Source organism: Triturus cristatus, chromosome 1_2, assembly GCF_964204655.1.
Source record: "Triturus cristatus chromosome 1_2, aTriCri1.1, whole genome shotgun sequence".
Taxonomy (NCBI): Eukaryota; Metazoa; Chordata; class Amphibia; order Caudata; family Salamandridae; genus Triturus; species Triturus cristatus.
In genome coordinates this window covers 1057288490-1057309668 of record NC_140580.1, presented here as the reverse complement: position 1 = coordinate 1057309668, position 21179 = coordinate 1057288490, and the positions used below count along the sequence as shown (strand labels likewise).

The 21179-nt window shown below is 44.3% G+C and overlaps 1 protein-coding gene across 1 annotated transcript in view; it reads right to left on the bottom strand.

Annotated features, from left to right (window-relative positions):
• Nucleotides 1–21179, bottom strand: part of DBH (dopamine beta-hydroxylase) — a 451213-nt gene that overhangs the window by 109444 nt on the left and 320590 nt on the right. The window contains exon 10 of the mRNA XM_085612530.1: nucleotides 1432–1559. Coding sequence (XP_085468656.1) covers nucleotides 1432–1559 — 128 coding nt within the window. The remainder of the gene's footprint in view (nucleotides 1–1431; nucleotides 1560–21179) is intronic.

The window sequence follows — 21179 nt, the reverse complement described above, 5'->3', positions numbered from 1 at the left end:
TGATTGCAGCATAGTGGCTGGGGTCACTGTGTATGCATGTGAGTTTTTGTGTGTATGTCTACTGTGGTGCCTGCTCTATCCATGGTGGCCAATTTACCCTAGCACATTATGCCACCCATGGTTCATGGTAATCCGTCTCCCTAAGATACAGAGGTCATCTCTGACTTGATAGGACCAACCCATGAAATAACGGTCATCGCTTGAAGCATTTTTCGGGCACTCTTTACATGATAGTGTCCTCTCTCGCTGGCATATTGCTTGTCCTAGAAAAATAATGGCCCCAATGATGACGATTTGTGGCATGTTAGGGATTTTTTGACATGATGGTGCAACTATCACTACTGAGCAATGGTGCTCTGAACCAAATTTCGACCAGGCTGACAAGAAAGAGAAAAAAAAAAGAAGGTACATAGTGACGTTGCTAGAAAGATCTTTAATTCTTCAAAGGTGGCGAACAGATAAAATTCCGACCTTTCAACATTTTCATTCAAAGTTAAACAAGATTAAAGCATTAGAAAAACAAGCATTGGCATAGCCAATAGGTCTCGCTTTTGGGACCTTATAAGTATTTAGTTATGCAGCACAATATCCTTAGTGCAACAACACCAACTGTTGCATGGCTAAACACTTATAAGGTCCCAAATGTGAGACCTATTGGCTATGCCAATGCTTGTTTTCTCTTCCTATGTGTGCTGCAAAATGCAGCACATCCAGCACACATAGAAGGAGGAAAACACCATTCGTGATTGTTTTTGCACAGGATGGAGTCCCTTTCTGTACAAAAACAATCATCCATGCAGCACAGGCACCCTTGCACCATGGTGCAAAGGAGCCTGCATTGGCGCACGGCAGCCAGTGCAAGGGAAAGCACGGGGATGTGGCGTATTGCTGTAAATAGGATGCATCCCTGCAATTTCCTAATGACGCAGCTGGGATCAGCAAGATGGCGTGCAGTGCTGAGCTGCATCATTTTATAGTAAATATGCCCCCATGTCCTAGCGAGTGGCAGCGCTAATGCGCCATCGCAGGGTGGCTTTACCTTGCCTATGAAGGTGCAGTTCCTTTTTACCTAGCTACATTTTAATGATGCTTCAGGTGCTATTTAGCAATCTGAAGTTGCCTCCTCCTTTGTGAGGCAGCCCGGCCGCTTTCTATTTCATTTAGTGAGACAAGTTAGGAATGGTGATGAAGTCATGCAGAGTTGTCAGGGGTCAAGTTGTGCCCTAAAAGGTGAACCCTAAAAGCACCTGGCAAGCAGACGGTATTATCGATTTGTCCAGAATGTAAACTATTTTCTACTGCTGCGGTGACGTCATAGCAGCGTCCAATGACAGCGGACGTAGAGTTCATGACAGTTTCCACATCATAGTTCCGAGGTGAGATCTATCTGTGATAGGTTCCCCACAGAGCCAGCAGACCCCATTGACTCACCGGTTCACAAGATGGAAATATTTCTGCAGGTAGCCGACGTCCACAGCGCTCTTGCAAAGCTCCAGACTGGTCTGGGGATAGTAATGGGCGTAGTTCACACACATTTCCTCCATGATGCTGAATCCACCCTTTAATATGGGGAAGACGCAAAAGAGAAATTATATGCAGGGCATAGCATGTCTCGGTCTAGATCAAAGAAAGTTAGCACTGTTGTAAAAAGTTTGTAAAAAGTTTTTGACCTCAGAAAATATGAAAGAAAAGACTTTGAAACCATTGCAGAAATACATGAAACCTCTGCTCCTCATATAAGGCGGGTTGGGATTGACACTGTACACAGAGCCTTCCATATGGGATCACTCCGAAATGAGCACATGTATGCAGGGCCGGTGGTTTAAAGGACTGGAGGATGCAAAGAGCATACTGGGTTTAGGACTGGATAACGAGTGGGATGGCAGAGGGATGCTCAGCCTCTAGAACTGGAAGATGCATAAGGGGCAGCTTGAAACAGAATATGTTATCTCAGGGAAAGGGAAGACTTGGTGCTAGAACAAGGAGGCATATTATCAAGCCAGGCGATAAAATTATCGCTGTTTTGAACTGCCGCTAAAACGGCGATAATGGGCTTGATAATATGCTGAATGGAATTCCAATTGAAGCCCATGTTAGATGTCCTTCACATAATTTTATCCCCTGGCTTGATAATATGCACCCTGGTCACACAGGGGACTGATGAACTCAGACAGTGGCACTGTTATCTGACATGAACAGTTAAAGCTCCACATGCTTGACATACGAAGCTCTGGGAAACAGGCTTGGAGTGCTGGGACTGGAGTCGCAGTTTGAGACTGCCTCCCCTGACTCAGCAGGCCACACGAAGGGGGCCCGGATTTACTAAGGGATTACGCCAGCATAAAGTGATGCAAAGCCGCGCACACTCTTGTAAGGGTGTTTACTCTCCAGCACTAGAGGTACTTTGCACTGGAAATGTGCCCTTTTCTCAGCACAAATATTGCTTCCCACCTCTTTCCATCAAGGGGGCGTTACTTGAGTGTTGCTTTGGCAGATCAACGCACACACCCATAGGGGCATATTAGCAAGATCGGCGATAAAATTATCGCCGTTTTAGCGGCAGGAAACTGCCGCTAAAATGGCGATAATAGGCTTGGTAATATGCCGTTCTGAATTTCCATAGAAGCCCAGGTTAGATGTGCATGACCTCTAACCTGGGCTTCTATTGGAATTCTATGACGCATATTAGCAAGCCCATTATCGCCGTTTTAGCAGCAGTTTCCTGCCGCTAAAACAGCGATAATTTTATCGCCATTCTAGATAATATGCCCATAGTTTTTTTTTTTTTTTTTTTTTTTTTTTTTTTTAAAAACCTTTATTCGTGCATCTTAATAGAACAAATACGGGCCTACAACCGTCAGGCTGGCCACGATACGGTTAAGCACTGATACCAACATTACATCCCCTGTGCTTCAACGGTCAAGATTAACAACGAGTTATGAGTTATATACTGGAGAGATCCTTGACACCAGGGGAAGGAGAAGTGAAGGTTAATTTTAAGTTTTACGGTAATTTTATCAGGGAAAAAAGGTCAGTGAAGGATAAGAACAAAAGAGATTCGAGTCCGCCAGATAGCTTCACCACACAGGAGAGCAGCAGCATCATTAAAACAACAATGGAAGTAAAATCTCAAGCAGTGAGGCGGTGCAGTGATATAACAGGATAGTCACATGAGCAATTACGCACCCCTCCAGAGCCGCCCCCACTCAATCCACCCCACACCCGGACCCCGAATCGAAGCAAGTATAGCGCAGAGACATAAAAGAAAAAGGCCCATAGAACTAATTAAGAACAGAGTATTACCCCCCCACCCTACACCAATGCGGAGGCTACGGCCTGCCCCCCCCAGCATAGTGCCTGTCGCCCAATGAACCCGAAATATAGACAAAAGAAAAAGTAGGAATAGAGTAAAGAAAATAAGAAAACAGAAAAGAAGGTGGGGAGGAGCCCACGGAACACCAGAGCGCCCCAAACCATCAGCCAGCTATGGCCTCCACACACTGAGAACCCACTACGCCAAAAACTGCGTGCGAAAATAACGTGTCACAACAATTTAAGCGAAGGAAGACAAATCGCGGCGAGTGCGCACAACACATACATACAGTTCCAGTCCCAGCCCAGCCCGTCCATGAACCATGGCGATATAAGTCATTCTAGCCCTGGCCCGATCGCGGGCTTGGGATTAAACCAGCCCCTACATGAAGGCCCCGCATCCCGAGCAGACAAAGACAAGATGGCCGCTTGTGAGAAGATGGTGAAGTAGGATCACGAAATGGCCGCCGACCATCTATTGAGGTCCCTCTTTGCACCACATAAGATCCAGACCTGGCAAGTAGAGTACAGGAGTTCCACAGAAAAGAAGCAGTAGGCCACCGCGGACGATTCCTCGAGGCTGTTAGGTATCGCTCAGCAGGATACTCTTGCGGACGCGGTGAGGCAGGCAACAATGAAGCAGGCAGCCATGACCAGGGGAACAAAGTATCCGCAGTTGAGCTGGAGAGCGGTTGATCCTGGGTGCCGGGAACGCCGGATGCAGGCACCAGTGTAGCACAATCGTACACCGCCGTTGCGTCCCCGCAAGAGGACAAAAGCACTGGTAGACCCACGCCTTGTTGATGACAAACAGAGCGCTCACGACCCGCAGCCGACAGTATGGAGTCAAACCGCTCACTCAGCGCCTGCAGGCCAGCACACATTTGTAGTCGAAAGTCCCGCAGGAAAGCCAGAACGGAGCCGCATGTCAGCGGAAGCTGGGCCCCCACATCGGCCGCAATCCGGGACGGCACTGTGGAGCTGGTGTCCGGAAGAGGGAGGGCGAAATGGGCAGCGGGCGAGACCGGAGCATCACCCCCCAGCCGCGAGCAGGCAATCAACGCCATGTTTTACCGCTGTACGGTGTAATGGCCAGGGGGGGGGGTCGTGGCAAGGAGTCAATTCCCCTCAGGCCTGCGCCGCAACAGGGAAGGCCGACAGTCGCTTCTCTTCCCGCGGGTTCTCTTTGCCGCCGGCTAGGCAATAGAAGAAGGGGGTCAGTAGCCTCCCACAGCGCGGTCCTCAGAGCGGGGCAGGAGACCCGCCGCACCGGGGCCCACCCCACAGCTCCAGCCCGTCAGGCGCAGGGTGCAGAAGGTGTCCGGCCGTCCCTCCCCGGGCTCATCCGGCGACGATCCGTGGTGCGAGGTGAGATCGGGACCGCGGGGCTCAGGTTTGCGCTGGCGGGTCCGGTAACTGCGGAGCTTCCAGGGGGCCGGCAAAGGCCACAATGGCACAGGGGTACAGTGCAGAGAACAAAAGCACCCAGAACTCCGGCATCCGGGCGGGCTGAGACTCCGGGAAAGCGGCGGCGTGGTCAGCGCGTCTTCGCACACGTTGCACCTCGAGAATCGGCGAGGATGGGCATCAGGATAATAGTCCGAGGCCAAGGGCCGACGGAGCCGGGCGCTCAAGCGTCTGATGCCCATAGTTTTTGATGCAATGCTCCATCTACTAAGATAGCCGGACCAGGCTTTGAGTTAAAGCATAACTCCTCCGTGAAGCAATTATAACAAGTAGAAATATTTTCATTTCATTTTTTCAGCCATTCTACACATAGTATGTGTCATGCACTATACATCACAGGTACAATGTGTGGTAAGTTTAAGAGTTTGCTGAAAAATTGGATTTTGTACTAAAAGAGCATGCTTCTAGTGCCAGTCGTATGCTATACAGCTATGCACACACCTCTGCAGAGGTTGGGTGTGGTGCTAGGCAGCCTGTTTGTGCACCTGCACAGGGGATCAGAGCAGCAGGAGGCCATCTTTAATAAATATAGCTATGCACTGCTTTCTTTAGCCGCCACACTGCATTGGGCTACAAAAATATTAAATATGCCCCTAGATGTCAAACACTGGCCCTAAATAGCCATAAAAATAAACTCTATTTCGAAGCCACCTTAAGTGAATCAATCACCCAGCTACTGATATTGAAGTCCCTGTGCTGAACAACCCAACCTACCCATCAATACCCCTAGAAAGAAAAATCAAAACACATAGACAACAGTTTGCACTCAAATAACCCATTCCCTATAATCTGGATCCTTCATCTCCCATTACAGTACTGTGAAGCCAGTGCACTAAGGGCAAAGGCGTGTGTCCGGTTGACCGCACCATCCTCAGGAGTGGCTGCATGGAAACTTAATGTGGTAATTCAAACCTGGCTCACGCCGGAGCCATGTTTGAATTCCTCCCTCCCCCCTGCCAACCACAGCAGACTGAACCCAGCTGCCGGTGCAATCACCCTTACAACAATGGATGCATTACCACTTTAAGTTCCCGTACAGTCAACCGGACACACTCCGTTTACACAATTCACGCCAACCCCCTGGAACCATTCTCTGGGGCTGATTAGTGCTCCTGCCTCCAGTTCCAAATGGATGCCTGAACCGTGCCTCAACTCAATTACCGACACCCATCGTGGCTTGAAAGCACACCAATTTATGCCCCGCGTCCAACTGCCTAACCAACTGAAGCCCTCCCCTATTCCAAGCCTTAAGTGCCTTTCCAACTTTGCCATTATTTCACTGGCTTCACAGCACTGTAACCAAAAATTGTAACCTGGTCCTGATGATGGCCTAACACTGTATAAAGGCAGAAATGCCGTCGACTCCCACAGTATAATTTAAGGAGCCTCCCTTGTGATTGCCCAGAAGAATTAATGTTTTCATAATGTACCAAATGTATGGGCATCACTAAGAGTACACTGTATATATGACGTTTGGTGCGCCCTTCTTCCCGCTGTTTATACTCCTTCGCTTGTCACCTGGGTCGTTCACTTTCTCACGAGCACTTGTGCACAGTTTATTACAGGTTACATGACATTTAATGTAACACAGTGCATTTATGTTTGTCTATTTATCCTTGAACATATAACTAAATATACATGAAAAGCAATTCCTTAATCTTTTTGTTTCCCGGTCTGCTGTCTCCCTGCCCCCTTCCCTTGTTCTTGGCAATTTATTGTGCCCTTTTATAAATTCTCTACCAAACAATACCCTTTGAGACACTGTCATATGCTATATTGTAATCCCTAGGGTGGAAAGTGCCGCCCTTGGGATTACTGACCTCATTCCAACTGGCAGATGGGCTCTCTGAGCCCATTGGAAGCCAATTGAAATGACCATTCAGATTCCTTTCCAATCGCATCCATCGTAATGAGGCTGTCGGAAAGGAATCTGACAGACATATTACAATGGGGTCGGAAAGGCTCTGACCGACGATTGGAGCCCGCATCGTATTCAACCCCAGAATGTCTAGTTCACTCCTTTATTCAAACAACAGAAGCTTACTTCAACACACTAAGTCAACATGGTAGAATAATTTCTTTTCGTTTTACCTAGAAACAAAACACTAACCCCACTACACTTTTTTTCAATATAAGATGTGAAAACTTCATGGAATCTATCCTAAAACTCAGGGCCTCATTAATGAGAAGCAGCGATGCGTCACTTCTCAGGGCGCCCTCCATGCGACACCAATGATGCGTCATATTTATAATGCAGGGAAGGACAGATACATCAGTATAACTGACGTATATGTCGGCTCAAAAAGTGGCGCATTGCAGGAGTTGTGTCGGAAGCCTGACGCAACTCCAGCAATGTTCCTTTCACATGGGGCAAGCCCCATGTGAAAGGGCCTGCGTCACCCCTGCCATGAGGCAGGCGTAAGGTTTTGATGCATTGGTGTCCTGGAAGTGGCGCAGCGAAGTCTCATAGATTTCGCTGCGCCACTCCTACAACCTTTTCTTGCGGGGGTACGCCTACCCTGCATACATTATACCTGGCGCAGGTATAATGTAGCGCAGGGGTTTACGAGGTGACGCATCTACCTAGATGCGTCACTTCGTAAATATGGCGCAACATGCCGCATGTTTTACGCCACTGGTGCGTCACAAAAAGTGACACACCGGTGGCGCAAAAGTGACGCAGGTGCTCATAAATGAGCCCCTCAGTTTTTAAGACCTATTCCAAATAATAGTTGTAACCCATCAATACAACCTGGCCATCCATCTGTTAACCTAATGTGAAGACAAATGAAAATCTAATCTTAGGTCGGAATAGATATGTATCCCTCAATATACCATTGATAGTCAAATCAACTCGATCAAAGTTGAGAGTCCAATCAGTCAGTAACAGCCCACGTGCAGGTCCACTGGCTAACACCTCAAATCCAAAACAGAAACACTGTAATAATGATTGATGGGATAGATTACCTAGCACAACAAAGGCATTCCTGGCAGGCATCACAACACATCATTATCAGCCACTCTAACACACAAGCGTAGACTAGCTAACAAAAGCAGGCATCAGAACACATCATTATCAGCCACTCTAACACCCAAACGCAGACTAGCCAACTAAAGCAGGCATCACAACACATCATTATAAGTCACTCTAACACACAAACGCAGACTAGCCAACTCAAGCAGGCATCACTACACATCATTATCAGCCACTCTAACACACAAACTCAGACCAGCCAACTCAAGCAGGCATCACAATACATCATTATCAGCCACTCTAACACACAAACTCAGACTAGCCAACTCAAGTAGACATCACAACACATCATTATCAGCCACTCTAACACACAAACTCAGACCAGCCAACTCAAGCAGGCATCACAATACATCTTTATCAGCCACTCTAACACACAAACTCAGACTAGCCAACTCAAGTAGACATCACAACACATCATTATCAGTCACCCTAACACACAAAAGCAGACAAGCCAACTCAAGCAGGCATCACAACACATCATTATCAGCCACTCTAACACACAAACGCAGACTAGCTAACTTAAGCAGGCATCATAACACATTATAAGTCACTCTAACACAAAAACGCAGACTAGCCAACTCAAGCAGGCATCACAACATATCATTATCAGTCACTCTAACACACAAACGCGAACTAGCCAACTCAAGCAGGCATCGCTGCACATAATTATGCAGTTACTTTAACACACAAATGTGGACTAGCCAACTCAAGCATGCATCACAACACATCATTAAGCAGACATTCTCACACTGAAACGCAGACCAGCCAATTCAAGCAGGCATGACAACACATCATTCATTATCAGTCAACCTTACACACAAACGCAGACTAGCTAACTAAAGCAGGCATCACAACACATAATTATAAGTCACTCTAATCCACAAACGCAGACCAGCCAACTAAAGCAGGCATCACAACACATCATTATAAGTCACTCTAACACACAAACGCAGACTAGCCAACTCAAGCAGGCATCACAAAACATCATTATCATCCACTTTAATACATAAAACGCAGACTAGCCAACTGCAGGCATCTCAACACATCATTATACAGTCATTCTCACACACAAACGCAGACTAGCGAACTCAAACAGGCATCACAACACATCATTATCAGCCACCCTAACACACAAACGCAGAATAGCCACCTCAAGCAGGCATCACAACACATCATTATCAGACAATCTAATACACAAACGCAGACTAGCCAACTCAAGCAGGCATCACAACACATCATTATCAGCCACTCTAACACACAAACTCAGACTAGCCAACTCAAGCAGGAGTTACAACACATAATTATCAGCCACTCTAACACACAAACACACACTAGCTAACTAAAGAAGGCATCACAACACATCATTATCATTCACTCTAATACAGAAACACAGACTAGCTGACTAAAGCAGACATCAAAACACATCATTATAAGTCACTCTAACACACAAACGCAGACTAGCCAAATCAAGCAGGCATCACAACACATCATTATCAATCAATCTAATACACAAACGCAGACTAGCCAACTCAAGCAGGCATCGCAACAAATCATTATCAGCCACCCTAACACACAAACGCAGAATAGCCACCTCAAGCAGGCATCACAACACATCATTATCAGACAATCTAATACACAAACGCAGACTAGCCAACTCAAGCAGGCATCACAACACATCATTATCAGCCACTCTAACACACAAACTCAGACTAGCCAACTCAAGCAGGCGTTACAACACATAATTATCAGTCACCCTAGCACACAAACACAGACTAGCTAACTAAAGCAAGCATCACAACACATCATTATCAGTCACCCTAGCACACAAACGCAGACTAGCTGACTAAAGCATGCATCACAACACATCATTATAAGTCACTCTAACACACAAACGCAGACTAGCCAACTCAAGCAGGCATCCCAACACATCATTATCATCCACTCTAATACAGAAACACAGACTAGCTAACTAAAGCAGACTACAAAACACATCATTATCAGTCACCCTAGCACACAAACACAGACTAGCTAACTAAAGCAAGCATCACAACACATCATTATAAGTCACTCTAACATACAAACGGAGACTAGCCTACTGAAGCAGACATCACAGCACATCATTATCAGCAACTCTAATACACAAACTCAGACTAGCCAACTCAAGCAGGCGTCACAACACATCATTATCAGTCACCCTAGCACACAAACACAGACTAGCTAACTAAAGCAAGCATCACAACACATCATTATCAGTCACCCTAGCACACAAACGCAGACTAGCTGACTAAAGCAGGCATCACAACACATCATTATAAATCACTCTAACACACAAACGCAGACTAGCCAACTCAAGTAGGCATTGCAACACATCATTATCAGCAACTCCAACACACAAACTCGGACTATCTAACTCAAGCAGGCATCACAGCATATCATTATCAGCCACTCTAACACACAAACGCAGATTATCCAACTCAAGCAGGCATCACAACACATCATTATCATTCACTCTAATACACAAACGCAAACTAGCCAACTGCAGGCATCTCAACACATCATTATACAGTCATTCTCACACACAAACGCAGACTAGCGAACTCAAGCAGGCATAACAACACATCATTATCAGCCACCCTAACACACAAACGCAGAATAGCCACCTCAAGCAGGCATCACAACACATCATTATCAGCCACTCTAACACACAAACGCAGACTAGCCAACTCAAGCAGGAATTTCAACACATCATTATCAGCAACTCTAATACACAAACTCAGACTAGCCAACTCAAGCAGGCGTCACAACACATCATTATCAGTCACCCTAGCACACAAACACAGACTAGCTAACTAAAGCAAGCATCACAACACATCATTATCAGTCACCCTAGCACACAAACGCAGACTAGCTGACTAAAGCAGGCATCACAACACATCATTATAAATCACTCTAACACAAAAACGCAGACTAGCCAACTCAAGTAGGCATTGCAACACATCATTATCAGCAACTCTAACACACAAACTCAGACTATCTAACTCAAGCAGGCATTACAGCACATCATTATCAGCCACTCTAACACACAAACGCAGATTAGCCAACTCAAGCAGGCATCACAACACATCATTATCATTCACTCTAATACACAAACGCAAACTAGCCAACTGCAAGCATCTCAACACATCATTATACAGTCATTCTCACACACAAACGCAGACTAGCGAACTCAAGCAGGCATAACAACACATCATTATCAGCCACCCTAACACACAAACGCAGAATAGCCACCTCAAGCAGGCATCACAACACATCATTATCAGTCAATCTAATACACAAACGCAGACTAGCCAAGTCAAGAAGGCATCACAACAAATCATTATCAGCCACTCTAACCCACAAGGGCAGACTAGTTAACTAAAGCAGGCATCACAACACATCATTATCAGCCACTCTAACACACAAACGCAGACTAGCCAACTCAAGCAGGCATCACAACACATCATTATCAGCCACTCTAACACACAAACTCAGACCAGCCAACTCAAGCAGGCATCACAATACATCTTTATCAGCCACTCTAACACACAAACTCAGACTAGCCAACTCAAGTAGACATCACAACACATCATTATCAGTCACCCTAACACACAAAAGCAGACAAGCCAACTCAAGCAGGCATCACAACACATCATTATCAGCCACTCTAACACACAAACGCAGACTAGCTAACTAAAGCAGGCATCATAACACATTATAAGTCACTCTAACACAAAAACGCAGACTAGCCAACTCAAGCAGGCATCACAATATATCCTTATCTGTCACTCTAACACACAAACGCGAACTAGCCAACTCAAGCAGGCATCGCTGCACATAATTATGCAGTTACTTTAACACACAAATGTGGACTAGCCAACTCAAGCATGCATCACAACACATCATTAAGCAGACATTCTCACACTGAAACGCAGACTAGCCAATTCAAGCAGGCATGACAACACATCATTCATTATCAGTCACCCTTACACACAAACGCAGACTAGCTGACTAAAGCATGCATCACAACACATCATTATAAGTCACTCTAACACACAAACGCAGACTAGCCAACTCAAGCTGGCATCCCAACACATCATTATCATCCACTCTAATACAGAAACACAGACTAGCTAACTAAAGCAGACATCAAAACACATCATTATCAGTCACCCTAGCACACAAACACAGACTAGCTAACTAAAGCAAGCATCACACCACATCATTATAAGTCACTCTAACATACAAACGCAGACTAGCCTACTGAAGCAGACATCACAGCACATCATTATCAGCAACTCTAATACACAAACTCAGACTAGCCAACTCAAGCAGGCGTCACAACACATCATTATCAGTCACCCTAGCACACAAACACAGACTAGCTAACTAAAGCAAGCATCACAACACATCATTATCAGTCACCCTAGCACACAAACGCAGACTAGCTGACTAAAGCAGGCATCACAACACATCATTATAAATCACTCTAACACACAAACGCAGACTAGCCAACTCAAGTAGGCATTGCAACACATCATTATCAGCAACTCTAACACACAAACTCAGACTATCTAACTCAAGCAGTCATCACAGCACATCATTATCAGCCACTCTAACACACAAACGCAGATTATCCAACTCAAGCAGGCATCACAACACATCATTATCATTCACTCTAATACACAAACGCAAACTAGCCAACTGCAGGCATCTCAACACATCATTATACAGTGATTCTCACACACAAACGCAGACTAGCGAACTCAAGCAGGCATAACAACACATCATTATCAGCCACCCTAACACACAAACGCAGAATAGCCACCTCAAGCAGGCATCACAACACATCATTATCAGCCACTCTAACACACAAACGCAGACTAGCCAACTCAAGCAGGAATTTCAACACATCATTATCAGCAACTCTAATACACAAACTCAGACTAGCCAACTCAAGCAGGCGTCACAACACATCATTATCAGTCACCCTAGCACACAAACACAGACTAGCTAACTAAAGCAAGCATCACAACACATCAATATCAGTCACCCTAGCACACAAACGCAGACGAGCTGACTAAAGCAGGCATCACAACACATCATTATAAATCACTCTAACACAAAAACGCAGACTAGCCAACTCAAGTAGGCATTGCAACACATCATTATCAGCAACTCTAACACACAAACTCAGACTATCTAACTCAAGCAGGCATCACAGCACATCATTATCAGCCACTCTAACACACAAACGCAGATTAGCCAACTCAAGCAGGCATCACAACACATCATTATCATTCACTCTAATACACAAACGCAAACTAGCCAACTGCAAGCATCTCAACACATCATTATACAGTCATTCTCACACACAAACGCAGACTAGCGAAATCAAGCAGGCATAACAACACATCATTATCAGCCGCCCTAACACACAAACGCAGAATAGCCACCTCAAGCAGGCATCACAACACATCATTATCAGCCACTCTAACACACAAACGCAGACTAGCCAACTCAAGCAGGAATTTCAACACATCATTATCAGCAACTCTAATACACAAACTCAGACTAGCCAACTCAAGCAGGCGTCACAACACATCATTATCAGTCACTCTAGCACACAAACACAGACTAGCTAACTAAAGCAAGCATCACAACACATCATTATCAGTCACCCTAGCACACAAACGCAGACTAGCTGACTAAAGCAGGCATCACAACACATCATTATAAATCACTCTAACACAAAAACGCAGACTAGCCAACTCAAGTAGGCATTGCAACACATCATTATCAGCAACTCTAACACACAAACTCAGACTATCTAACTCAAGCAGGCATCACAGCACATCATTATCAGCCACTCTAACACACAAACGCAGATTAGCCAACTCAAGCAGGCATCACAACACATCATTATCATTCACTCTAATACACAAACGCAAACTAGCCAACTGCAAGCATCTCAACACATCATTATACAGTCATTCTCACACACAAACGCAGACTAGCGAAATCAAGCAGGCATAACAACACATCATTATCAGCCACCCTAACACACAAACGCAGAATAGCCACCTCAAGCAGGCATCACAACACATCATTATCAGTCAATCTAATACACAAACGCAGACTAGCCAACTCAAGAAGGCATCACAACAAATCATTATCAGCCACTCTAACCCACAAGGGCAGACTAGCTAACTAAAGCAGGCATCACAACACATCATTATCAGTCAATCTAATACACAAACGCAGAGTAGACAACTCAAGCAGGCATCACAACACATCATTATCAGCCACTCTAACACACAAACTCAGACCAGCCAACTCAAGCAGGCATCACAATACATCTTTATCAGCCACTTTAACACACAAACTCAGACTAGCCAACTCAAGTAGACATCACAACACATCATTATCAGTCACCCTAACACACAAAAGCAGACAAGCCAACTCAAGCAGGCATCACAACACATCATTATCAGCCACTCTAACACACAAACGCAGACTATCTAACTAAAGCAGGCATCATAACACATTATAAGTCACTCTAACACAAAAATGCAGACTAGCCAACTCAAGCAGGCATCACAACATATCATTATCAGTCACTCTAACACACAAACGCGAACTAGCCAACTCAAGCAGGCATCGCTGCACATAATTATGCAGTTACTTTAACACACAAATGTGGACTAGCCAACTCAAGCATGCATCACAACACATCATTAAGCAGACATTCTCACACTGAAACGCAGACCAGCCAATTCAAGCAGGCATGACAACACATCATTCATTATCAGTCACCCTTACACACAAACGCAGACTAGCTAACTAAAGCAGGCATCACAACACATAATTATAAGTCACTCTAATCCACAAACGCAGACCAGCCAACTAAAGCAGGCATCACAACACATCATTATAAGTCATTTTAACACACAAACGCAGACTAGCCAACTCAAGCAGGCATCACAAAACATCATTATCATCTACTTTAATACATAAAACGCAGACTAGCCAACTGCAGGCATCTCAACACATCATTATACAGTCATTCTCACACACAAACGCAGACTACCGAACTCAAACAGGCATCACAACACATCATTATCAGCCACCCTAACACACAAACGCAGAATAGCCACCTCAAGCAGGCATCACAACACATCATTATCAGACAATCTAATACACAAACGCAGACGAGCCAACTCAAGCAGGCATCACAACACATCATTATCAGCCACTCTAACACACAAACTCAGACTAGCCAACTCAAGCAGGCGTTACAACACATCATTATCAGCCACTCTAACACACAAACACACACTAGCTAACTAAAGCAGGCATCACAACACATCATTATCAGCCACTCTAACACACAAACACAGACTAGCTAACTAAAGCAGACATCAAAACACATCATTATGAGTCACTCTAACACACAAACGCAGACTAGCCAAATCAAGCAGGCATCACAATACATCATTATCAATCAATCTAATACAAAAAACGCAGACTAGCCAACTCAAGCAGGCATCACAACAAATCATTATCAGCCACTCTAACACACAAACTCAGACCAGCCAACTCAAGCAGGCGTCATAACACATCATTATCAGTCACCCTAGCACACAAACACAGACTAGCTAACTAAAGCAAGCATCACAACACATCATTATCAGTCACCCTAGCACACAAACGCAGACTAGCTGACTAAAGCATGCATCACAACACATCATTATAAGTTACTCTAACACACAAACGCAGACTAGCCAACTCAAGAAGGCATTTCAACACATCATTATCAGCAACTCTAATACACAAACTCAGACTAGCCAAATCAAGCAGGCATCACAACACATCATTATCAGTCACCCTAGCACACAAACACAGACTAGCTAACTAAAGCAAGCATCACAACACATCATTATCAGTCACCCTAGCACACAAACGCAGACTAGCTGACTAAAGCAGGCATCACAACACATCATTATAAATCACTCTAACACACAAACGCAGACTAGCCAACTCAAGTAGGCATTGCAACACATCATTATCAGCAACTCTAACACACAAACTCAGACTATCTAACTAAAGCAGGCATCACCACACATCATTATCAGTCAATCTAATACACAAACGCAGACTAGCCAACTCAAGAAGGCATCACAACACATCATTATAAGTCACTCTAACACACAAACGCAGACTAGCCAACTCAAGCAGGCATCACAAAACATCATTATCATCCACTTTAATACATAAAAAGCAGACTAGCCAACTGCAGGCATCTCAACACATCATTATACAGTCATTCTCACACACAAACGCAGACTAGCGAACTCAAACAGCCATCACAACACATCATTATCAGCCACCCTAACACACAAACGCAGAATAGCCACCTCAAGCAGGCATCACAACACATCATTATCAGACAATCTAATACACAAACGCAGACTAGCCAACTCAAGCAGGCATCACAACACATCATTATCAGCCACTCTAACACACAAACTCAGACTAGCCAACTCAAGCAGGCGTTACAACACATCATTATCAGCCACTCTAACACACAAACACACACTAGCTAACTAAAGCAGGCATCACAACACATCATTATCAGCCACTCTAACACACAAACACAGACTAGCTAACTAAAGCAGACATCAAAACACATCATTATAAGTCACTCTAACACACAAACGCAGACTAGCCAACTCAAGCAGGCATCACAACACATCATTATCATTCACTCTAATACAGAAATACAGACTAGCTAACTAAAGCAGACATCAAAACACATCATTATGAGTCACTCTAACACACAAACGCAGACTAGCCAAATCAAGCAGGCATCACAATACATCATTATCAATCAATCTAATACACAAACGCAGACTAGCCAACTCAAGCAGGCATCACAACAAATCATTATCAGCCACTCTAACACACAAACTCAGACCAGCCAACTCAAGCAGGCTTCATAACACATCATTATCAGTCACCCTAGCACACAAACACAGACTAGCTAACTAAAGCAAGCATCACAAGACATCATTATCAGTCACCCTAGCACACAAACGCAGACTAGCTGACTAAAGCATGCATCACAACACATCATTATAAGTCACTCTAACACACAAACGCAGACTAGCCAACTCAAGCAGGCATTTCAACACATCATTATCAGCAACTCTAATACACAAACTCAGACTAGCCAACTCAAGCAGGCGTCACAACACATCATTATCAGTCACCCTAGCACACAAACACAGACTAGCTAACTAAAGCAAGCATCACAACACATCATTATCAGTCACCCTAGCACACAAACGCAGACTTGCTGACTAAAGCAGGCATCACAACACATCATTATAAATCACTCTAACATTCAAACGCAGACTAGCCAACTCAAGTAGGCATTGCAACACATCATTATCAGCAACTCTAACACACAAACTCAGACTATCTAACTCAAGCAGGCATCACAGCACATCATTATCAGCCACTCTAACACACAAACGCAGATTAGCCAACTCAAGCAGGCATCACAATACATCATTATCATTCACTCTAATACACAAACGCAAACTAGCCAACTGCAGGCATCTCAACACATCATTATACAGTCATTCTCAGACACAAATGCAGACTAGTGAACTCAAGCAGGCATAACAACACATCATTATCAGCCACCCTAACACACAAACGCAGAATAGCCACCTCAAGCAGGCATCACAACACATCATTATCAGTCAATCTAATACACAAACGCAGACTAGCCAACTCAAGAAGGCATCACAACAAATCATTATCAGCCACTCTAACCCACAAGCGCAGACTAGCTAACTAAAGCAGGCATCACAACACATCATTATCAGCCACTCTAACACACAAACGCAGACTAGCCAACTCAAGCAGGCATCACAACACATCATTATCAGTCAATCTAATACACAAACGCAGACTAGCCAACTCAAGCAGGCATCACAACACATCATTATCAGCCACTCTAACACACAAACTCAGACTAGCCAACTCAAGCAGGCATCACAACACATTATTATCAGTCACCCTAGCACACAAACACAGACTAGCTAACTAAAGCAGGCATCACAACACATCATTATCAGCCACTCTAACACACAAACGCAGACTAGCCTACTGAAGCAGGCATCACAGCACATCATTATCGGCCATTCTAACACACAAACACAGACTAGCTAACTAAAGCAGGCATTGCAACACATCATTATCAGCCACTCTAACACACAAATGCAGACTAGCTAACTAAAGCAGGCATCACAGCACATCATTATAAGTCACTCTAACACACAAACACAGACTAGCCAACTCAAGCAGGCATTGTAACACATCATTATCAGTCACCCTAACACACAAATGCAGACTAGCTAACTAAAGCAGGCATCATCACAGATTATAAGTCACTCTAACACAAAAACGCAGACTAGCCAACTCAAGCAGGCATCACAACACATCATTAAGCAGTCATTCTCACACTGAAACGCAGACTAGCCAATTAAAGCAGGCATCACAACACATCATTATAAGTCACTCTAACACACAAACGCAGACTAGCCAACTCAAGCATGCATCACAAAACATCATTATCATCCACTTCAATACAAAAACGCAGACTAGCCAACTGCAGGCATCTCAACACATCATTATACAGTCATTCTCACACACAAACGCAGACTAGCGAACTCAAGCAGGCATCACAACACATCATTATCAGCCACCCTAACACACAAACGCAGAATAGCCACCTCAAGCAGGCATCACAACACATCATTATCAGACAATCTAATACACAAACGCAGACTAGCCAACTCAAGCAGGCATCACAACACATCATTATCAGCCACTCTAACACACAAACTCAGACTAGCCAACTCAAGCAGGCGTTACAACACATCATTATCAGTCAACCTAGCACACAAACACAGACTAGCTAACTAAAGCAGGCATCACAACACATCATTATCAGCCACTCTAACACACAAACACACACTAGCTAACTAAAGCAGGCATCACAACACATCATTATCAGCCACTGTAACACACAAACGCAGATAAGCTAACTATAGCAGGCATTACAACACATCATTATCAGCCACTCTAACACACAAACACAAACTAGCTAACTAAAGCAGACATCAAAACACATCATTATAAGTCACTCTAACACAAAAATGCAGACTAGCCAACTCAAGTAGGCATCACAACACATCATTATCATCCACTCTAATACAGAAACGCCGACTAGCCAACTGCAGGCATCTCAACACATCATTATACAGTCATTCTCACACACAAACGCAGACTAGCAAACTCAAGCAGGCATCACAACACATCATTATCAGCCGCCCTAACACACAAACACAGAATAGCCACCTCAAGCAGGCATCAAAACACATCATTATCAATCAATCTAATACACAAACGCAGACTAGCCAACTCAAGCAGGCATCACAACACATCATTTTCAGCCACTCTAACACACAAACTCAGACTAGCCAACTCAAGCAGGTGTCACAACACATCACTATCAGTCACCCTAGCACACAAACACAGACTAGCTAACTAAAGCAAGCATCACAACACATCATTATAAGTCACTCTAACACACAAACGCAGACTAGCCTACTGAAGCAGACATCACAGCACATCATTATCAGCCACTCTAACACACAAACACAGAATAGCTAACTAAAGCAGGCATCACAACACATCATTATAAATCACTCTAACACACAAACGCAGACTAGCCAACTCAAGCAGGCATTTCAACACACCATTATCAGCTACTCTAATACACAAACTCAGACTAGCCAACTCAAGCAGGCGTCACAACACATCATTATCAGTCACCCTAGCAGACAAACACAGACTAGCGAACTCAAGCAGGCATCACAACACATCATCATCAGCCACCCTAACACACAAACGCAGAATAGCCACCCCAAGCAGGCATCACAACACATCATTATCAGTCAATCTAATACACAAACGCAGACTAGCAAACTCAAGCAGGCATCACAACACATCATTATCAGCCACCCTAACACACAAACGCAGAATAGCCACCTCAAGCAGGCATCACAACACATCATTATCAATCAATCTAATACACAAACGCAGACTAGCCAACTCAAGCAGGCATCACAACACGTCATTATCAGCCACTCTAATACACAAACGCAGACTAGCCAACTGCAGGCATCTCAACACATCATTATACAGTCATTCTCACACACAAACGCAGACTAGCCAATTCAAGCAGGCATCACGACACATCATTCATTATCAGTCACCCTTACACACAAACGCAGACTAGCTAACTAAAGCAGGCATCACCACACATCATTATCAGTCAATCTAATACACAAACGCAGGCTAGCCAACTCAAGAAGGCATCACAACACATCATTATCAGCCACTCTAACACACAAACTCAGACTAGCCAACTCAAAAAGGCGTCAAAACACATCATTATCAGTCACCCTAGCACACAAACACAGACTAGCTAACTAAAGCAGGCATCAAAACACATCATTATCAGCCACTCTAACACACAAACACACACTAGCTAACTAAAGCAGGCATCACAACACATCATTATCAGCCACTCTAACACACAAACGCAGATTAGCTAACTAAAGCAGGCATTACAACACATCATTATCAGCCACTCTAACACTCAAACGCAGACTAGCTAACTAAAGCAGACATCACAACACAGCATTATAAGTCACTCTAATACAGAAACGCCGACTAGCCAACTGCAGGCATCTCAACACATCATTATAAAGTAATTCTCACACACAAACGCAGACTAGCAAACTCAAGCAGGCATCACAACACATCATTTTCAGCCACCCTAACACACAAATGCAGAATAGCCACCTCAAGCAGGCATCAGAACACATCATTATCAGTCAATCTAATACACAAACGCATACTAGCCAACTCAAGCAGGCACCACAACACATCATTATCAGCCACTCTAACACACAAACTCAGACTAGCCAACTCAAGCAGGCTTCACAACACATCATAATCAGTCACCCTAGCACACAAACAGATACTAGCTAACTAAAGCAGGCATCACAACACATCATTATCAGCCACTCTAACATCCAAACGTAGACTAGCTAACTAAAGCAGGCATCACAACACATCATTATAAGTCACTCTAACACACAAACTCTGACTAGCCAACTCAAGCAGGCTTCACAACACATCATCATCAGTCACCCTAGCACACAAACACAGACCAGCTAACTAAAGC